Source organism: Muscardinus avellanarius (genome assembly GCF_963383645.1).
Source record: "Muscardinus avellanarius genome assembly, chromosome: X".
In the NCBI taxonomy this organism is placed as follows: Eukaryota; Metazoa; Chordata; class Mammalia; order Rodentia; family Gliridae; genus Muscardinus; species Muscardinus avellanarius.
The window spans coordinates 87,570,545-87,590,265 of record NC_137792.1 but is presented as its reverse complement, the minus strand read 5'-3'; the positions used below and the strand labels follow the sequence as shown (position 1 = coordinate 87,590,265).

Genomic DNA, 19,721 nt, shown 5'->3' with positions numbered 1-19,721 from the left:
TGGGAACTCTAAGACATTGTTGGTGGGATTGCAAATTAGTGCAACCACTTTGGAAATCAGTATGGAGAATCCTCACAAGAATGGGAACAAATCAACCATTTGATCCAGCAATACCACTTCTGGGTATCTACCCAAAAGATAGGAAACCAAACTGCCAAACTAATGCATGTGTATCTATGTTTATAGCTGCACAATTCACCATAGCCAAACTATGGAAACAGCCACGATGTCCATCAACAGATGAATAGATTCCAATACTGTAGGATATGTACACAATGCAATTTTACTCATCCATTAAAAAAAACTCAGTTAAATCTTTTTCAGGTAAATGGATGGAACTGGAGGACATTATGCTAAGTGATATTAGTCAGTCATAAAAAATAAGAAATCAGATGCTTTCCCTAATATGTGAGAGTTGGGGAGAAATGGGTCATAGGAGGACCTCTAGATGAAAAAGGAAATGCTATAGAGGAGCAAACAAGGCAACCTAAAGGAGGAGAAAGGAGGGGGGAAGAGGAAAATCTCTAAAACACACAATGTACTTAAACATATCGAAGTCAACCACTAAGCCAAGCAAGGGAAGGATGGACAGGGAGGGAATGGGGTGGGAATTGGGTAGGGGTTAAATCAATAATGTGTACAGGTATGTACACACAAGTTTTTTTTACCCCAATATGATGTATGAATATAATGCACCAATAAAAAATTAAAAAAGAAAGAAATTGAAGAAGACCTTGGAAGATGGAAAGATCTCCCTTGCTCACAGATAGGCATAAATATCGTTAAAATGGCCATTGTGCAAAAAGTGATCTGTAGATTCAATGCAATTCCTATTAAAATATCGACAACATTCTTCATAGACCTAGAAAAATTAGTCATTAATTTTATATGGAGAAAGAAAAGACCCAGAATAGCTAAAGTAATCTTCAGCAATAAGAACCAGACAGGAGCCATCACAATCCCGGACTTCAAATTATACTATAGAGCAATAGTACTATAAACAGCATGATATTGGCACAACAGGCATACTAACCAGTGAAAGGGAATAGAAGATACAGAAACACATCCACACACCTATAGTCAATTGATCTTTGGCAAAGGGGCAAACTCATACAATGGAGAAAACATAACCTTTTCCACAAATGGTGTTGGGAGAACTGGCTGTTTGTAGAAAGATGGAATTAAATTCTTATCGCTCACCATGCACAGGAATCAACTCGAGATTGATCAAAGACTTAGAAATTAGACAAGAAACTGTGAAGTTATTAGAGGAGGGCATAGGCTCAATATTCCAACATATAGGCACAGGCAGTAACTTTCTCAACAAGACCTCCAAAGTGCAGGAAATTAAAGCAAGAATTAGCAAGTGGGATGGCATCAAACTAAAAAGTTTCTTCTGATCAAAGTGGTTTCCTATGTTTGAGACAGATGGCATACTTAATGTTGTACCTTGATGGTTTCTAAGTGCTCTATATGAGTTTGGACTAAGGGACACATTTGGCCATGGTCTGATTAATTTACAGTGTAATAATGTTACATAAGCAATTTCAGGGAGATGGTAAGTAGATTAATGATTGCTAGGGGTGGGGGGGGGAAGGGAGAAATGGGGAGTGGCTGCCAAGGGTTATAGAGTTCATTTTGGGGTTGATGAAAAATTTCTAGAGTTAGAGTTGATGGAGACACAATTACAAATAGACTAAAACTATAATATTGTACACTTGAAATGGATACATTATATCTGAATTATATCTTGATAAAATTTTATAAGGAAAAATATTGCCTAATAATAAGAAATATATTTCCCTGCTTCCTAGATTGGAAATTTTTCACATGTGACAAATTTTTAGTTTATAGTGGCAGAGTCATTTCTAATGGCTCCTCTGCTCAGTTACTTCCTGTGCATTTTATAAAAGAAGAGGCTGGGTAAACCATTTCTGAAATTGTTCTGATAAAGATGTCCTTCAGGCATGTTTCAGAGTCTGTGAAAGCCATTTAGTCTCAGAAAAGGCAATAGTTTGGTCTTTGTTTAAGAATTAAACATTTGCCAAATTAAACACATAAATGAAAACAGTCTAACCAGATTTGTGTTGACTTCTGTGCTCACTGTATAAACACATGCACATACACACATGTGCACAGTGCTCTTGAACATGTGCTCATGGAAAGAATTTGAAAGAATAAGAAAGCAATGAACTTTGCAGTGGCTTTACAACGTGCTCTCCAGCCAATACCCACTCTCATTTGCCAAAACTTGGTGCAGAGTGAGCTTTTTTACAGCTGTGTTATAAACACTTAAAACCTAGAGTAATCTTTATTGGAAATACTGACACTGCTCTGCTTGAGCAACACAGATGGCTCTTGCTATTTTAGTGAGAACATGATGAGTTTTCTAATGGAAAGCTAAGATGCTCTTTTGGGGTAGAACTGTTAAGAAATGTGCAGGTTGGGGAAAGTCTCTTAGTGAAGTAAGTCATAAACACTGTGACCTGGATGTATTTATTCTCCTTCTACACCTCCTTCTTCTGCAAACAGGAAATATTTGCCAATCTAGATGACTTATGCTTACTGCCTTGCATAAATATAGAATGTAACCTTGGCTTGTGACCTTAATTTTCTATACTTCTTTATCCAAAGGTTGCTGTAAGAAATTGTAGAACATGTGATTGAAGTCCAAAATAGTCTTAGCTGATAGTCTTATTGGAAGGATTAATGAAAACAACCTCAATCTTTTAAAAATAAGTCTTCCAGCCAGGTCTAAAGGCACAAGCCTGTAATACTAGTACTTGAAAAGCTAACATGGAAGAATCATAGATTTGCAGCCAGCTTCAGAAGATTATCAAGGCCCTGAGCAACTTAGTGAGATCCTATTTCAAAATAAAAAATTAAGGAGGGATGGGGGTGTAGCTCAGAGGTAGAATAGTCATTACAAAAGTAGAATACTCCTGGGTTCAATCCCCAGGACCACTCTCCAAATATAAGTGTTCCAAAATATATCCGTTAGTATGTAAAGATAATGATGCAGATGTACATTTCAAGTTCAAACGTGATTTTAAGCCAGGCGTGGTGGCACATGCCTGTAATCCCAGTACATGGGTGCTAAGACAAGAGGATCTCAGGTTCGAGTCCAGCCTCATCTACTTAGCAATACTCTATTTCAAAATAAAAAATAAAAAGTGCTGGAAGTATAGCTCAGAGGTAGAATGCCCCTGAGTTCAATCCCCAGTACTGATAAAAAAGTTTTTGTATATTATCTCTCTGGTCTTCAACTCTTTAAATGTAGATAACATGTGTTTTTTTTATTTCCATATCTCATGGCAAGGATATCAAGCAAATAACTTGTTAGGTGTCAGGCTGATATTAGGACATGATCCAGACCTATCCTTTTTTCCCCAGTATTCAGATGCCCAACACCTGGGCTCCCGTGTATAGATCCCAAGAAGCATCCCACCCTACCTGTCCCCAGCAATAAGACATTTGTGTTGCTGATTGCATTTGCTATTTCATTTGTTATGTTTGATTATTGTCTTGGCAGTTGGATTTGCCTGGGTACCTTTGCTGAAAGATGGTAGAATCATCACATTTGAGCAACAGCTGCCAGTCTCGGCCAATCTTCCCCCAGGCTACTTGAATCTAAATGATGCTGAGTCAAGAAGGGTAGGAACTTGTTTGCATTTGTTGAAGTAATCATAGGTAAATGTTTTAAAAATATAAGTCTAAGTATGATCTGAGGGCTGGTTTACAATAAAGTATGAAAAATGTGTGTTTAGTCCTTATAGCAGTTTAATACAGTTATTTTATATCCGTTATTTTTAACGTCTTTCTTTCTTTCTTTCTTTCTTTCTTTCTTTCTTTCTTTCTTTCTTTCTTTCGCGGGTCTGGGGATGGAACTCAGGGGCATTCGACCTCCAAGCTACACTCCTGCCCTATTTTTTATTCTTTATTTTGATACCGGGTCTCACAGAGTTGCAGAGGGCCTCACTAAGTAGCTGAGGCTGTCTGCGAACCATGATCCTCCTGTCTCCGCCTCCCAATGCTGGGATTACAAGTGTGCGCCACCATGCCCAGCTTGTATTTGTTTGTTTGTTTGTTTGTTTGTTTGTTTGTTTCTTTCTTTCTTTCTTTCTTTCTTTCTTTCTTTCTTTCTTTCTTTCTTTTTCTTTATTGAACATAAGTGGTATACATTTAAACTATACTTGGTGCCCTCTCCCCACCACCCGTTTCTTCCCCCCAATGATTGTCCAGGGTAACCATGCCTTTAATATACTTTAATCTGTGCATTGTGATTATACATCATAGTGAGGTTCAAAGTGATACAAACATTCATGTACACAGCACTGAGTGTGTTTGCCTCCACATCCCACCTCATACATGTTAGTGAGATTGGTAGTAGTAACGTCATATACGGAGATAGCATTATTTGAATTGTTTCATTCCTCAAGCCTCCTTTTCCCTCTCCCCACCTTCCTACCCCAAACCCCTTCCAGTGTTGTATTCATCTCTTCTCATTTACCTAAAGTCCCTTTTGTTTGCTATTTTCTATATAACTTCTACATATGAGAGAAAGCACATGGCCCCTTGACTTTCTGAGCTGGCTGATATCATTTAGCATATTATTCTCTAGTTTTATCCATTTTCCTGCAAGTGATACTGTTCTTCTTGATAGTAGATACAATATTATGCCATTAATTCTAATAGTAACTTTTAAAATCAGGCCTTGAATTTTGTGCATCATCTAAAAATTTATTTATCTATGTAATTTATTTTAAACATAATTTAGAAAAGCATCAGTCTGCCAAGGACTGGGAATTTAGAATGATAACTGATTCATTTCTTCTAATGGAAGGTTATTTTTTTTCACCAATCCCTTTGTGTGAACATAATACATTCATTGCTGAAAAATGTTGAAGTGCATACACACTTTATATGTCGCACATGTCTCTATTACTGTGATATAGAAACTCATGTCTCTATTCTCTATTTATAGCAATCAAGTATGGATATTAAGTGGGTGGATGGTGCAAAGCCTTTGTTGAAAATTAAAAGCCACTTGGAATCTACCATTTATACTCAAGTAAGTCTTATCGCCTGAATGTTGTCAATATTAATACTCAAGTATATTTCTTGATTAAAATAGAATAGTTGGGTGTGGTTGTGCACACTTGTAATCCCAGTACTTGGGAGGCTGAGAGAGGAAGATTGCAGGTTTGCGGACATTCTTGACAACTTAAATCCTATTTCAAAATAAAAAAATAAAACAGGGTTAGGGGTGCAGTTCAGAGTTAGAATGTCCCTGAGTTTAATTCTGCAGTACCACACAAAAACCTTACACATTTTATTGTTCCACTTCCTGGTGCAGCCTATGCTGTCCAGAAAATCAATGTGTATGAATTCCATATAAAATAGGTGGACTCACTTGCCAGTGAAGTGCCATAGTAAAGTTGGCTATTAACCTTTATCTACAGATTTTGTTCTGGTTACTTCTTGCTGCATCCTTGTTTCACCTGTCAGTTCAGACTTCTGTTCTAGCTTTGTCATTAAAATGGAGAAGCAAACCAGGTGTGGTAGTGCATTCCTGAAATCCCAGTACTTGGGATGCTGAGGCAGAAGGATCACAGGTTTGAGGCCAGCCTCAGCAACTTAGTGAGACTGTATTTCAAAATAGAAAATAAGAAGAGCTGGGGTATATCTAGGAGATAGAATGCCCTGGGTTCAGTCTGCAGTAGCAAAAAAAAAAAAAAAAAAAAAAGGAGAGAGAGAGAAGCAACTCAATTTCATAGAACACAATAGTTGAAATTATTAAAAGCATGCTCAGCTATCTTGACATTATTGTGGCCTACCTGTATGCTCAGGTACATGCAAGATTGAGTTGGGTTTTGCTGCTCTGTGTGCTGGTCAAGAGAACTTCAGGACATGGATACATAGGTTGTAGCTACAGAGGCTGCATCTGGGCCTTAGAATGCCTGGATAGATAGGTTTGCAAGATGCAGGAGGAAAGAGAGGTAGAGAGACTTCCTTTAATGATAACAAATCATATTTCATGTGACTGTTTCCATCTGTGTTCCAGGATTTGCATGTGCACAAATTCTTCCACCATTGCCAACTAATTCAGTCAGGCTCCAAAGAAGTTCCAGGGGAGCTTATTAAATATTTAAAGGTAAATGAACAAGAGTTTTCTGCAAAAGGTTGGGTTTTTATGTCTTTCTGTCGCCCCATTTTTGATGTGGAAAAACGAATCAGATGAACACTTTAAAAGGTTTTTATTTTGGCTGTGCATCCTCAGGAGAACAATTTCCATTATGTGCTTTGCCTTCAAGTGTGTTTAGATATAGACAGCAGGTTGCTACATCAGGAGGAAAAGTTGTAGCCAGAATTTGACATGGTCAAATAGCCTTTTCCCATCTCCATTCTCCACCTTTATTAAGACCCAGCATTTATGAAATGCTTTCTGTGTCCATGAGTGACACTATCAAAATGACTTACTAAAGTGACAGACTTTTTCACATATTACAGGGTGGGGGAGTCTTTTTTTGTATGTTTGTGTGTGATGCTTGGGATTTAACTCAGGGGCATTCTACCTCTGAGCTATACCCCCAGTCCCATTTTATTTGTTATTTGGAAACAGCGTCTTGCTAAGTTGCAAAGGGCCACACTAAATTGCTGAGGCTGGTTTTGAACCTGCAATCCTTCTGTCTTAGCCTTCCAAGTCCTGTGATTACAGCTATGTGCCACCACATTTGGTTGGGTGAGCAGATAAATTAAATAATAACTTAATCTATCAAATGGATGGAGAACCTAGACCTTTTCATTCCGCATGTGCTGGAACTGTGGTGCACATCCTAGTACTTAGCTGGCAGTGCCTCTTTTCTTCTTTGGTATCAGAGATTGAATTAAAGGACTTTCTGCTTCTAAGTTATGCCCCATCCCTTTTTAATTTTAGTTTTGAAACAGGATACCACTAAGTTGCTAAGAGTCTCACTACGTTGCTGAGGCTGGCCTGAAACCTGCAATCCTCTTGTCTCAGCCTCCCAAATACTGGAATCACAGGCATGTGCCACCACATCCAGCTCTGCTTTCTTCTTGTGATTGCTCATATTGTGGTTAAGCCATGGAAAATTTGAAGAATTTTGGTTTGAAACACAGCCTCTACAGGATTTCTATTTGGCCATATGCTATTGCTTAGTAATAGTCTTAGGAAACAAATATGTTCATTTCTCTCAGAGAGGTAGCACAGTAAGAGATAAGATATGTAGGTTCTGGAATCATAAACTTACTTCAGGCCCCAAATATGTCACTTGCAAGCTTCATGATTGACGCTGGCCAAGTTATTTAACCTCTCTGAGCCTTTGTTTCTTCATCTGTCACATTGAGATACAATAGTCCCTATCTCATAGCATGAGTATTAAGCTTAAATGAGGTAGTGTCCACTGGCTAGTAATGATTCTGCCACACTTCTTTCCTGAATGCTTCCTATAATCTGGCATGGGGAAGATAAGAAACAACACCCTTATTGTGAAGGAGTTTCATCTCTTGTGGAGAGAGAATAATAAATATAGAAGTAGATAATATAGAAATAGATAAGTGCATATGTCATATCATATTCAATTAAGTGCTATTAAGAAAATCAAAACAGTGAAGTAGAAGAAGGAATGAGAAGAGGTTCTTGTTGTAAAGAGGTCAGAGATGTCATCCCTCATAAAATGACATTTGAGCAGAGATCTAAAGGAAGTAAGAATGCCAGCTTTGTAGGTTTCTGGGGGAGCTAGGAACAGCAGGTACAATGTTACCTTGGAAAGGTAGCTGGGGAGCTCATTGTGTAAGGCCTCAGGCCTTGATGAGGAGTCTGAATCAACTTCAGGGGAGGAGATAAAAAATCTTACAGGGCTCTGAACAATGGAGCGACATGATTTGACTTTGCTGTGTGTGTGTGTGTGTGTGTGTGTGTGTGTGTGTGTGTGTGTGTGTTACTGGGGATGAAACCCAGGGTCTTGACCACTGTGCTATATTACCAGTTTAAATAATTAACGTCTTTATTGTCTTTTTGTTTTGAAATTGAACCCAAGGGCATTCTATGAACTCCAACCTATGTCCCAACCCTCTTTATTTTTTATTTTTTTTATTTAGCTTTTTGTAATAGGGATAGAATCCAGGAGAACTCCACCTTCTAGTTATACCACTGCCCTGTTTATTTTTTATTTGGAAACAGGGCTAGCTAAATTGCCAAAGTTTCCCTTGGACCTGAGGTCCTCCTGTCTTAGTCTCTTAGTCTCCCAAGTACTGGGATTATAGGTGTGCACCACCACACCCAGCTTACATTTTGGTTTTTAAAGTACTATTTTGCCTATCAGGTAAAAATATACTATTGGAAGAGGAAAAGAGAGAAGAGTATTAGTACATGGTGTCTATTGTTCTTGTTTATAACAGTCATGTAGCTACCAAATCCTGTTCTGAGGTACTGACTGGGAGGACTCCAAATACATGTATGAATGTTGTGTCTGTTAAGATTATTGGCATTTATTCCAGTGGGGAAGTTTTGTAGAAGTTTTAACTGACTGGCATGAAACAGAATAGCATTTTTGAATACTGGTATTCTTCAAATGAAAAAAAAAAACACTCAAATGTTTCTTTTCTCTTCTTTTCTTATTTATCTATTCATTTTTTTATTTATGTATTACGGTACTAGGGATAGTAATAAGGGGCATTCTACCTCCAAGCTACACCCTCAGCCCTATTTTTTATTCTTTATTTTGAAGCAGGGTCTCACTGAGTTGCAAAGGGCCTAAGTAGCTGAGGCTGGCCACGAACTGTAATCCTTCTGTCTCAGCCTCCCAAATTATTTTCTTTTTTAAATTTTTTTATTGGTGCACTGTATTCATACATCATAGTGGGATACAAAAAAACTTTTGTAGACATACATGCACACATCACCCAGTCAGCCCCCACCCGATCCCCACCCCATTCCCTCCCCATCCCTCCTTCCCATGCTTGGCTTAGTGGTTGACATCTAGTATTATAGCAATTTATACAAAATTAAAAATAATAATCTCACATAACAGTTTCATTTGTGTGATACCAAGCTTTTGATGACTTAAAGATAATATTTCAATATTTCTTTTTGCTTTCTTTCTTACCAGAGAATATTATCTTCTTTTTATTTTTTTAGGTGAAACTATCATATATTTATATATTTATTTTTCAGAAAAAAATCTATCCTAATATGGAATATGGACTCTAGATACCCAAAATGATCTCGAAAAAGAACAAAGCTAGAGGATATATATTTTCTGATTTCAAATCATATAAAGCTACAATAATTGAAACAGTGTAGTACTGTTCTAAAGGCAGATATATAAAACATTGGAGTTAAATAAAAGCCTAGAGCTAAATTCTTCCATATATTGTCAAGTTATTTTTGACAAGGTTTCCATGAACATTTGGTGGAGGAAATAATAATCTTTTAACTAAATATTGTTGAAAAATAATAATTACATGAAAAAGAATAAAATTGGGCCCTTACCTAATCCCATATACAAATATTACCTCAAAATAGATAAAAGACCTAAATATAAATCTTAAGACTATAAACTTTTAGGAGAAAATCTGGGTCATAAAACCTCACAACATTGAAATTGGCAGTGATTTCTTGGATATGATTTCAATGGCACAGGCAACAAAAGGGTAAACAAACTCCCTAAAAAATAAAAAAAAATTGTATATTCAAAGACAATGTAAACAGAGTTAAAAGTTACTGATAGAATGGGATAAAATATTTCCAAATGCTATATCTGAAGGTATATTAATATTCCAACTAGAAATCCTAAAAATTAACAATAAAAGCAAAAAATACAATTTAGAGATAGGTAAAAGACTAACAAATAATGAATCTCCACAGATAACTAATCTTAGTTGTCTGTTGGATGGAAAATCTTGTTTCTCTGGTTCTGGTGTGTGTTACCTATTTCTTGTTTGTAGTTAATCTCTTTGAGTATTTTCTGTAGCGCTGGTTTTGAAGACATAAATTCCTTCAGTTTCTGTTTGTCATGGAAGCTTCTTATTTCCCCATCTAATTTGATAGAAAGTTTTGCTGGGTAGGAAATTTTTGGCTGGAAGTTGTTTTCTTTCAGAGTTTGGAATATGTTACTCCAAGCCCTTCTGGTTCTCATGACTTGGTTTGGGAGGTCTGGAGTGATTCTAATTGGTTTGCCTCTGAATGTCACTTGGCCCTTTGTTTTTGTTGCCTTTAAGATTCTCTGCTTGGCTTCCACATTGGTCATTTTTACAATTATGTGGCATGGGGATCCTCTTCTCCGATCCTGTCTAAAGGAAGTTCTATAAGTTTCCTGGACTTGTGTATCGACCTCTTGCTCTATGTTTGGAAAATTTTCTGCTATTACTTCTTTGAAGAGATTGTTGATCCCTTTGGTTTCACCTTCTTTTCCCTCCTCTATTCCAATTATTCTTAGGTTAGCATTCTTAAAATGGACCCATATTTCTTCAATGTCAGATTCCTGCTGTCGGATATTTTTTTCTATATTAGAAACCATGTGTTCATTTTTGGATTGATCATCTTCTAAGAGCGAGATTCTATTCTCCATGTGGTCTAATCGGTTGTTTGTGCTTTGAATTGAGGCCTTTACTTCATTAATTGCATCCTTTATCTCTTTTTGGCTCTCTCTGAATTCTTTTTGAAACACCTCTATTATTTCTACAGTTATTTTCCTGATTTCATCTTCTAGAAATCTCTGAATTTCTGTTTTATCGGGTTCTGATGTTATGGGGTTGTGGGCATTCATTGCTCCATTGTTATTCCTCTTTCCCATGATTTCAGAAGTTTGTGCCTTCTCTGGGTTCTTCCCTAGGTCACTATGACTTCACTTAAGCTGGTCTGGATCTCGAGTCTGTGGTATCTCGGTCCCCACTACTCCTGTACTGTGTTGTATCACAGAGTCTCAGACCCAGGGAGTCGATAGAATCTGCTTTAGACTATGGGGGGGGTGCTAGGTTGGGCGTGCTCCTATGGTGTGATATCTCTGTCACCGCCACTCCCCCACTGGGTCAAGTCCCTGGGAGTGCAGTACTGGGATTTCTCCTCTGGGGCCCGCAATTTGACTCATTGTTGTTGAGTACGCAGATGGAGCTGTAGTGGACTTGGTGAATTCGCTGCCACTGGTGGCAATATGGCACCGCTGCTACGCCCTCGGCCATGAGGCTGGTATATTTCTTCTCTGGTTTTCAGCTCCGCTCTGAGTCCTTCGGCTCACTGTCCGCCACTCCTCTCTGGAGCCTGGTGGGCTGCTGAGTGCGTTGGTCTGTAGCCATAGCCGTCCAATGAATTCGCCACTGCCACTGTCAGTAAGGTGCTGCTGTCGCGTCCTCAGGCGTGAGGCCGGCATATCTCCTCTGTGGCTCTGAGCTCCGTTCTGAGTCCCCCTCCTCTCTGGAGCCTGATGATTTTTTTGTTTCTCTGGTGATGGTGTTTTCTGGCTATGAAAGCCGCTGATTTTGTGGTAATGGAAATTGGTTGTTAGCGGGGCTATGAAGCCCTGCTTTTCTTGGTCGCCATCTTCCCGGAAGTCTCAGCCTCCCAAATTCTGGGATTACAAGCGTGTGTGTGCCACAATGCCCGGCTTTATTTATTTATTTATTTATTTATTTATTTATATAGTAGTGGCAATTGAACCCAGGGTCATTCTACCTTTGAGCTACTTCCCCAACCCTATTTTGTTTCTTATTTAGAAACACGTTCTTTCTAGGCAGTTGAAAGTCTTGCTATATATTGATGAGGCTGGCTGTAAACCTGTGGTCCTCCTGTCTCAGGTTCCAAAGTACTGGGATTACAAGTTTATGCCACAACCCAGCCAAAATTGTTTTCCTAAGGGTGTGGAATTTCTGATTTGTATGTGACCACTCGCCCTCTAGTGGCAGTGAGTAAAATGCTGTATAATTTTAAAAACAGCTGAATTCTTTCATAAAATTTTGGTGCTGAAAAGGATTTTAGTGAATTTTTACAGATGAGAAAAATGAAGCTCAAGGAGAGGTGACTTGCCTGTAGTCTTTAAGTTAGTTGGTTAGCAGAGCTGAGATGAAGCTGTGACATATATCTCTTGACTCCTAGTCCTATGTTCTTCCTAGCAAACCTTCTTATCTACTGTCCCTATGGATGACATTGTTCCATCAATTCATTTACCATAGGCTTGTTGAGCTCTTCTTATGTAGTTAGGATTTTCCTTGATGCTGGTAATGTGTCAGTAATGCAAGTAATAGCCCATGTGTGATTAAATATCAAATGTGTGATCCAGAGCACAAGTGCTGAGGGTTTGGTGAACTGAAGAACCATAAAAGACTACAGAACTTCCATATTTATTTTACCCTTTGACTTCTCATTTTATTCATTTACTTACTCACTCACCCACTATTTACTGATCACTTGCTACAGACAAGCCATTTTTCTGGGTGCTAAGAATGTAACTGGGGATGGGATGGGGGAAGAAGGAAAATCTCTAAAATACACACTGTACTGAAACATATCAAAGTCAACCACTAAGCCAAGCAAGGGAATAAGGATGGGGAGGGAATTTTGTAGGAGTTAATGGGTGATGTGTACATGTATGTCCACACAAGTTTTTTTTTTACCCCAATATGATGTATGAATATAATGCACCAATAAACTTTTTTTAAAAGAAGAATGTAACTGGGAGCAATTCAGACAACATACCTATTCCTGTTGGAGAGAGGGACTGTAAATGAGTGAATGACTTTAGGTGCAACGTGCTGTATAGAAGATGGAACAGGTCAGTGGGCTCTAATGTGGCCAGGAGTCATTATAGGGAGTGGTGTCAGGGAAGACCTATCTCAGGAAAAGACATTTCAAGCTGAAATTGTCTTTGGATATACAATATTTTCTTTTATTTTTTAGGGAGTTTGTATATTCTTCTGTTGCCTGTGCCATTGAAATCATATCCAAGAAATCACTGCCAATTTCAATGTTGTGAGGTTTTATGACCCAGATTTTCTCCTAAAAGTTTATAGTCTTAAGATTTATATTTAGGTCTTTTATCTAGTTTGAATTAATACTTGTATGTGGGATTAGGTAAGGGTCCAATTTTATTCTTTTCCATGTAATTATTATTTTTCAACAATATTTAGTTAAAAGATTATTATTTCCACCACCAAATCTTCGTGGAAACCTTGTCAAAAATAACTTGACAATATAGGGAAGAAGTTAGCTCTAGGCTTGTATTTAACTCCAATGGTCTATATATCTGCCTTTAGAACAGTACTACACTGTTTCAATTATTGTAGCTTTATATGGTTTGAAATCAGAAAATATACATCTTCTAGCTTTGTTTTTGCTTCGAGATTGTTTTGGGTATCTAGAGTCCATATTCCATATCAGGATAGATTTTTTTCTGAAAAATAAATATATGATAGTTTCACCTAAAAAAAAGAAAAAAATATTCTCTGGTAAGAAAGAAAGCAAAAAGAAATATTGAAATGTTATCTTTAAGTCATCAAAAGCTTGGTATCAGACAAATGAAACTGTTATGTGAGATTATCATTTTTAATTTTGGATAAATTGCTATAATACTAGATGTCAACCACTAAGCCAAGCATGGGAGGGAGGGATGGGGAGAGAATGGGGTGGGGATCGGGTGGGGGCTGACTGGGCGATGTGTGCATGTATGTCTACAAAAGTTTGTATCCCACTATGATGTATGAATACAGTGCACCAATAAAATAAAAAAAAGACTAAAAAAAAAACAAACAAAAAAAATTGATGAGAAGAAGATGACATTAGGTGAAAAGGAAAAGATAGCATAGCTGGAACACAGAAAACAGGAAGGGGAGGCTGCTAGGAGATGAATTTCGAGAGAGAGGAGGAATACAGGTACATAGGGCCGGCCTTTGACAGCTTTGTTTGTGGTGGCATATTTTGCCTTGTTTTTTTTTTTGCAAGGCAAAGCTGGCATTATCTAATTTGCATTTTAAATAGAACACTTTGGCTGCTGTGTTGAGAATAAATTATAGAGTAGCAGTAGTGATAGTGAGAGATCCATTCTGCATGGGATATTCATCTCTCTTTTCTACCTTGCATCATCCTACTTTCTTTATTTTATTGGTGTATTGTAGTCATATATCTTAACGGGGTAGAAGATGGTAGAGGCATACATGCACACATCATTTATTTAGCCCTTCCCCAATTCCCACCCTATTTCCTCCCCCTCCCTCCTTCTCATGTTTAGCTTAGTGATTGACTTTAATATGTTTGTGAATATATATGTCATAAACATTAGAGAATTTACTTTTCTTCCCTCCCATCCCCCCTCAGCTAAATTGCCTTATTTACTTTCTTTTTTCTCTTCTTTTTTGTGGTACTGGGGATTGAACCAAGGGTTATTCTACCTCCTAGTTATACCCCCAGCCCTTTTTATTTTTTTTTCTTTTATTGGTACTAAGGTTTGGATCTAGGAACATTCTACCTCCAAGATACACCCTTAGTCCTTTTTCATTTTTGTCTGGAAACAGGGTATCAGTTGCTGAGAGTCTAAGTTGTTGAGGCTGTCCTTAAACCTGTGATCCTCCTGTCTTGGCTTCCCAAGTACTGTGATTACAAGTATGCACCACTATGCCCAGGTGTTTTTAAATTTTGAAATAGGATCTTACTAAGTTGCAGAGAGCCTCACTAAGTTCTGAGGCTGGCTATGAATCTGTGATCCTCCTGTCTCAGTCTCCCAAGTACTGGAATTACAGGCATGCGCCACTGCAGTTGGCTTGTTCTACTTACTGTTTAACTATTCTCCTTTGGGAAGCCTTATCAGACCTTCCCTATCCATTTGCAGCTTGGTTCCCTCTTCCTCTGGGCATTTTGCACATACCACTGTTGTATACTTTTTGTAGTGCAATATATTTACTCCATGTTTACTTCATGTAGACTGTGATCTGCTTAATGGTAGGAACCATGTCTTTATTTTTTTAATTGTGTGTGTGTGCAGCACACACACACACATACACACACACACTTGTGCTCTTGGCTACTGGAAGAATTTCAGTATGTCTTTGTTGAATGAAAACATAAATGGTCTCACTGAAGTAGAGGTTTAAATTTGCATTGGGAGGGTAGCTAGGATTTGGCTAAAACCTCTAAACAAAGGCACAGAGGTAGGAATGCTATGATATAGTCAACTAACAATGAAGATAAATAGTTTAGCCTGATAAAGAATGATGATGAGTATCAGGGCTGAAAATGTAGGCTAGATCAAAAGTAACTTGAAATTAATTCCCAAGGTTAGGACTTTTCAACTTTGACACTATTGCCATTTCAGGTGGGACAGTCCTCTGTCATGGGGGCTGTTGGGTACGTTGTAGGATGTTTGAAAAATCATAGGCCTCTCCTCACTATATGTCATCATCTCCTCAAATTGTGACAATCAGAAATGTTTTCAGATATTGCCATATTTCCTGTGGGAAACAGTGTGGTTCCTGGTTGTGTTCTATTCTGTAATGGTGATGAGGAGGTATCAAAAATCTCCACAGGAGATAACTGGGCATGGTGGCACAGGCTTGTAATCCCAGTACTTGAGAGGCTGAGACAGGAGAATCGCTGGTTTGCGGCCAGCCTCAGCTACTTAGTGAGGCCCTCTGTAACGTAATGAGGCCCTGTTTCAAAATAAAACATAAAAATTAGGGTTGGGGGTGTAGCTCAGAGGTAAAATGCACCTGAGTCCCATCCTCAGTACTACAAAAAAAAAAAAAAAGCTTGGTAGGAGGAAATGTCATGTAACCAGCGCTTGAGGATGATTAGTTGGAAATGACAACTGGATGCACTGGGAGTAAAGAGAAGCTACTAGAAAAATATTAAGAGCATTTTGGCTATAGAGGATCCTGAAAAGGGGCAATCACAGCAGGAAGGAAAACTTTAAAAGATCCATCTCCTGCTCACAGAGGTCGCTATCATGCCCAGTAGATCAGATTGGCGAGGAGCTGTCTAGGAGGTCAAAATGAGACAATTTGGATACAGGGCTGGGTATATCGCTTAGAGGTAGAGCACTTGTTAGCATGGGTGGTGCTGTGGGAACCCCAGTAGTGCAAAAACAAGAAGTGGGGAAAGAGTGAGACTGAAGATTTGAATACAGATGGCAGTGTTCTACAAAAGGGAAGGGAGAATATGACTGGAAAGATAGGAAGTGTAAGGGAGAGTGTGAAGAAGAGACAAGTTCCGTAAGTACAAAAATGTGGCTTGTCCATCTCTGTATTTCCCGTAAGTAGCATTACACATTGAATCGATATAGAAGGTGCTCACTGAAGTCTAATTTCTTTTCTTTTTTGGAGGGGTGTTGTTTGGTTGATTGAATGAGTGAGTGAATGTTGGGACAGGGTAAACATAACAAACTTAACAGATTTTACTATTTGTAACATTCCTATGCATATATGCACACATTTTTCTTATTTTGATGTTTGTAACACATCTATTAAAGACAAATTGTTAGCAGTTTGAAGAAATGTATTATGAGGATGTTAGAATGAAAAACTACCTTGGTTTTGTAGATGATGCTGGTATAAACCCAATTATACCCAGTAGCATTCTTTACTGAACCCCACCTCTCAAGATAATAGCCAGAGGCTATTCCTCTATAAAACATACAGAATGCTACGGGCTGGTGGGCATGTCTCTAGGTTTTCCAAACACATCTGTCCCCAGCCATCTGCTATTCAGGGTTGCTTTACCCAAGAGGTAGTTGTCTTTTTTCAAAATCCAATTGCAATATTTTCAGTTAAGCACTTAGTATTAAATAAATGAACAAAACCTGAACAGCAAAAACTAGAGGTGTGGATTAAGTACTTAACCAAACAAAGTCTCCAGATTCAGGAAGCGCTCGCGCTCGCGCTCTCTCTCTCTCTCTCTCTCTCTCTCTCTCTCTCTCTCTCTCTCTCTCTCTCAATATATATATATTGATAGATATATAGATATATAGATATATAGATATAGATATATATAGATATATATAGATAAATATATAGATATATATTTGTGGTACCAGGGATGGAACCCAGGGGCATTGTACCTCCAAGCTGCACCCTCAGCCCTATATATTTTAGTCTTTTTATTTTTAAAACAGGGCCTCACTGAGTTGCGAAGGGCCTTGCTAAGTAGCTAAGGCTATCCTCTAACAGCAATCCTCTGGTCTCTGCCTCCTGAATGCTGGGATTACAAGCATGTACCACCACGCCCCACCAGGAAGCTCATATTTAAATGAATTTAAATTCTAGTCAGTAGAGCTCTCATCACTTGTTTTTTGTTGTTGTTTTTACATTTGCAAACTATATCATATTTATGTTTGTTTTCATAACTAATAATGACTTATTTTAGTGTTTGCATGCCATGGAGATCCAAGTCATGATACAGTTTCTACCGGTAATTCTTATGCAACTCTTCCGAGTTCTCACAAATATGACCCATGAAGATGATGTTCCCATCAACTGCACCATGTGAGTTTTAGTGTTACAACACATAGAAGCTATCCACTTGAGACCTGTCTTCTTTTTAAATGGTGACATTCATTGTTCTAAACTTTCTTCTTAGAGCTGCTTTTGTTGCACTCCATCGGGTTTACTGTGTTTTATTTGCACTCTTACTTGTCTGAAGATGTCTTTTCTCTTTTGAGTTTCTCTTTGATTTGTCAGGAGCATGTTGTTTAATTCTCTTGTATTTTTAAATTTTCACAGTTAGGAATTTTCCTAAATTTCTCCTGTTACTAATCACTAATTTCAGACCATTGTGGTTGAAAATGATACCCAATAATGATTTAAATCTAATTCCATTTGTTAAGACTTGATTTATGGCCTATAATCTGATATATCCTGGAGAATATTCCATATGCACATGAGAAGAATGCCTATTTGCAACTCTTAGATGGAATATTCTCTATATATTAGAGCCATTTGGTCTATGTGTAGCTCAGGTTCGATATTTCTTTATTTTCTCTTTGGTTAATTGATCCATTGGTAAAATTGAGATATTAACTAGTTGGGTGTGGTGGCACATGCTTATAATCCCAGCAATCGGGAGGCTGAGGCAGGAGTATCATGCTTCAAGGACAGCCTCGGCTACTTAGTGAGGCCCTCTGCAACTCAGTGAGACCCTGTTTAAAAATAAAGATTAAAAATAGGGGTGGAGGTGTAGCTCAGAGGTAGAATGCCCCTGGTTCCAACCGCAGTACCACAAAAAATTGAGATATTGAAGTACCTTGCTATTATTGTATTTATTTTTATTTCTCCCTTCATGTCCATTAATAGCTGCTTTATATATTTCAGAAGACATAAATAAATTTTATTTGCACTTTCTGTAATGATGTAAATATTCTACACTTACGCTGTCCAGTGTAGTAGCCATATGTGGCTATTAAACATTTGAACTGTGGCTAATTCAGCTGAGGAGCTTGATTTTTAATTGTATTTAGTTTTAGTTTCAATCAATTGAAATAGCCACACAGGGCTAGTGTATCTTGTCCTACAGAATGAGGTGCTAAACCATCATTTTTTTTTTGCTTGAAAGAATAAGGGACTATTATTTATTTATTTATTTATTTATTTATTTATTTTTGGTGGTGCTGGAGGTGGAACCCAGGGGCTTTCTACCTCCGGGCTATACTCCCAGACCTTTTTTATACTTTGTTTGGAAACAGGGTCTCACTAAGTTGCTGAGAGCCTCACTAAGTAGCTGAGGCTGGCTTTGAACCTGTGAGATCCTCCTGTCTCAGCCTCCCAAGCGCGGGGATTACAACTGTGCGCCACCATGCTCGGCGGGACTGTTTTTATATGAATGCAAAGATACAATTTAGAGTAGAATGCAACAATGCATGTGAATTTTGAAATTAAAATGAAAGACTTAAAAATGTGTGAGCCCAGCAATGGATACGTTTGGCTTTGCTGCCTCTGCTCATGTTGTTTATCTATGTGATGGGGATAGTCAGTGGTTCTCAAAATGTACTGCTGAGACCACACCTTTCAAGTATCACCTGTGAACTTACTGAAAATACTAATTATTGAACTTCACCTGAGACCCAAAAATCAAATGCTGGGAGAGAGGCCAAGCAATTGTTAGCAAGGCCTCCAGGGGATTCTGATGCATTCCCAAGTTTGAGAACCACTGCTAGTCTCTTCCTTTTAAATCTTCCTATGAATGTTATATTTACCTCCAATTTTAGTTCATAATATAATACCTGCCTTGTCTGTTTTCCCCTCCAGTGATATGTTTTTTCATTTTCTCGTTCTATCTGTTTCATTTTATTCTCACTAGAGAGCAATTCAGTATTTACTGTACTTTAGGTCTTTTACTACGTAGTGGCTATGGCAATACTTCAAATGCATACATAGAGTTAGAAAGGAGATGAAACATCTGGGCTGCCAAAGTCAAGTATCTTTCTTTTGAACCAGGAAATCAATATGACAATACCTTGAGTATGACAGATACTGAAATCTCTGTTGGGCTTCTAAAACCATCATCTTTTTTGTATTCTTTTCACTTTTAATTGTTCAGGCAGGATTTGATCCCTGTAGGGTTACGCTTTATGAACTTATTTAATGATCACACTGCAGTCATTAATTACTAGTTTTTGTGAATGTCGTTTCAGGGTTCTCTTGCATATTGTATCAAAGTGCCACGAAGAAGGCTTGGATAGTTATCTAAGATCCTTCATCAAGGTTTGTGGAGCTCTTTTGCTGAG

The 19,721-nt window shown here is 38.0% G+C and overlaps 1 protein-coding gene across 1 annotated transcript in view; it reads left to right on the top strand.

The window, feature by feature from the left end:
- The window catches only part of DOCK11 (dedicator of cytokinesis 11), a gene marked incomplete at both ends in the record, with an annotated part of 236,379 nt that overhangs the window by 134,706 nt on the left and 81,952 nt on the right, over positions 1-19,721 (top strand). The window contains 5 exons of the mRNA XM_080719505.1: positions 3,533-3,654; positions 4,985-5,071; positions 6,065-6,154; positions 17,366-17,484; positions 19,629-19,698. Of these exons, the coding sequence (XP_080575631.1) occupies positions 3,533-3,654; positions 4,985-5,071; positions 6,065-6,154; positions 17,366-17,484; positions 19,629-19,698 (488 nt within the window). The remainder of the gene's footprint in view (positions 1-3,532; positions 3,655-4,984; positions 5,072-6,064; positions 6,155-17,365; positions 17,485-19,628; positions 19,699-19,721) is intronic.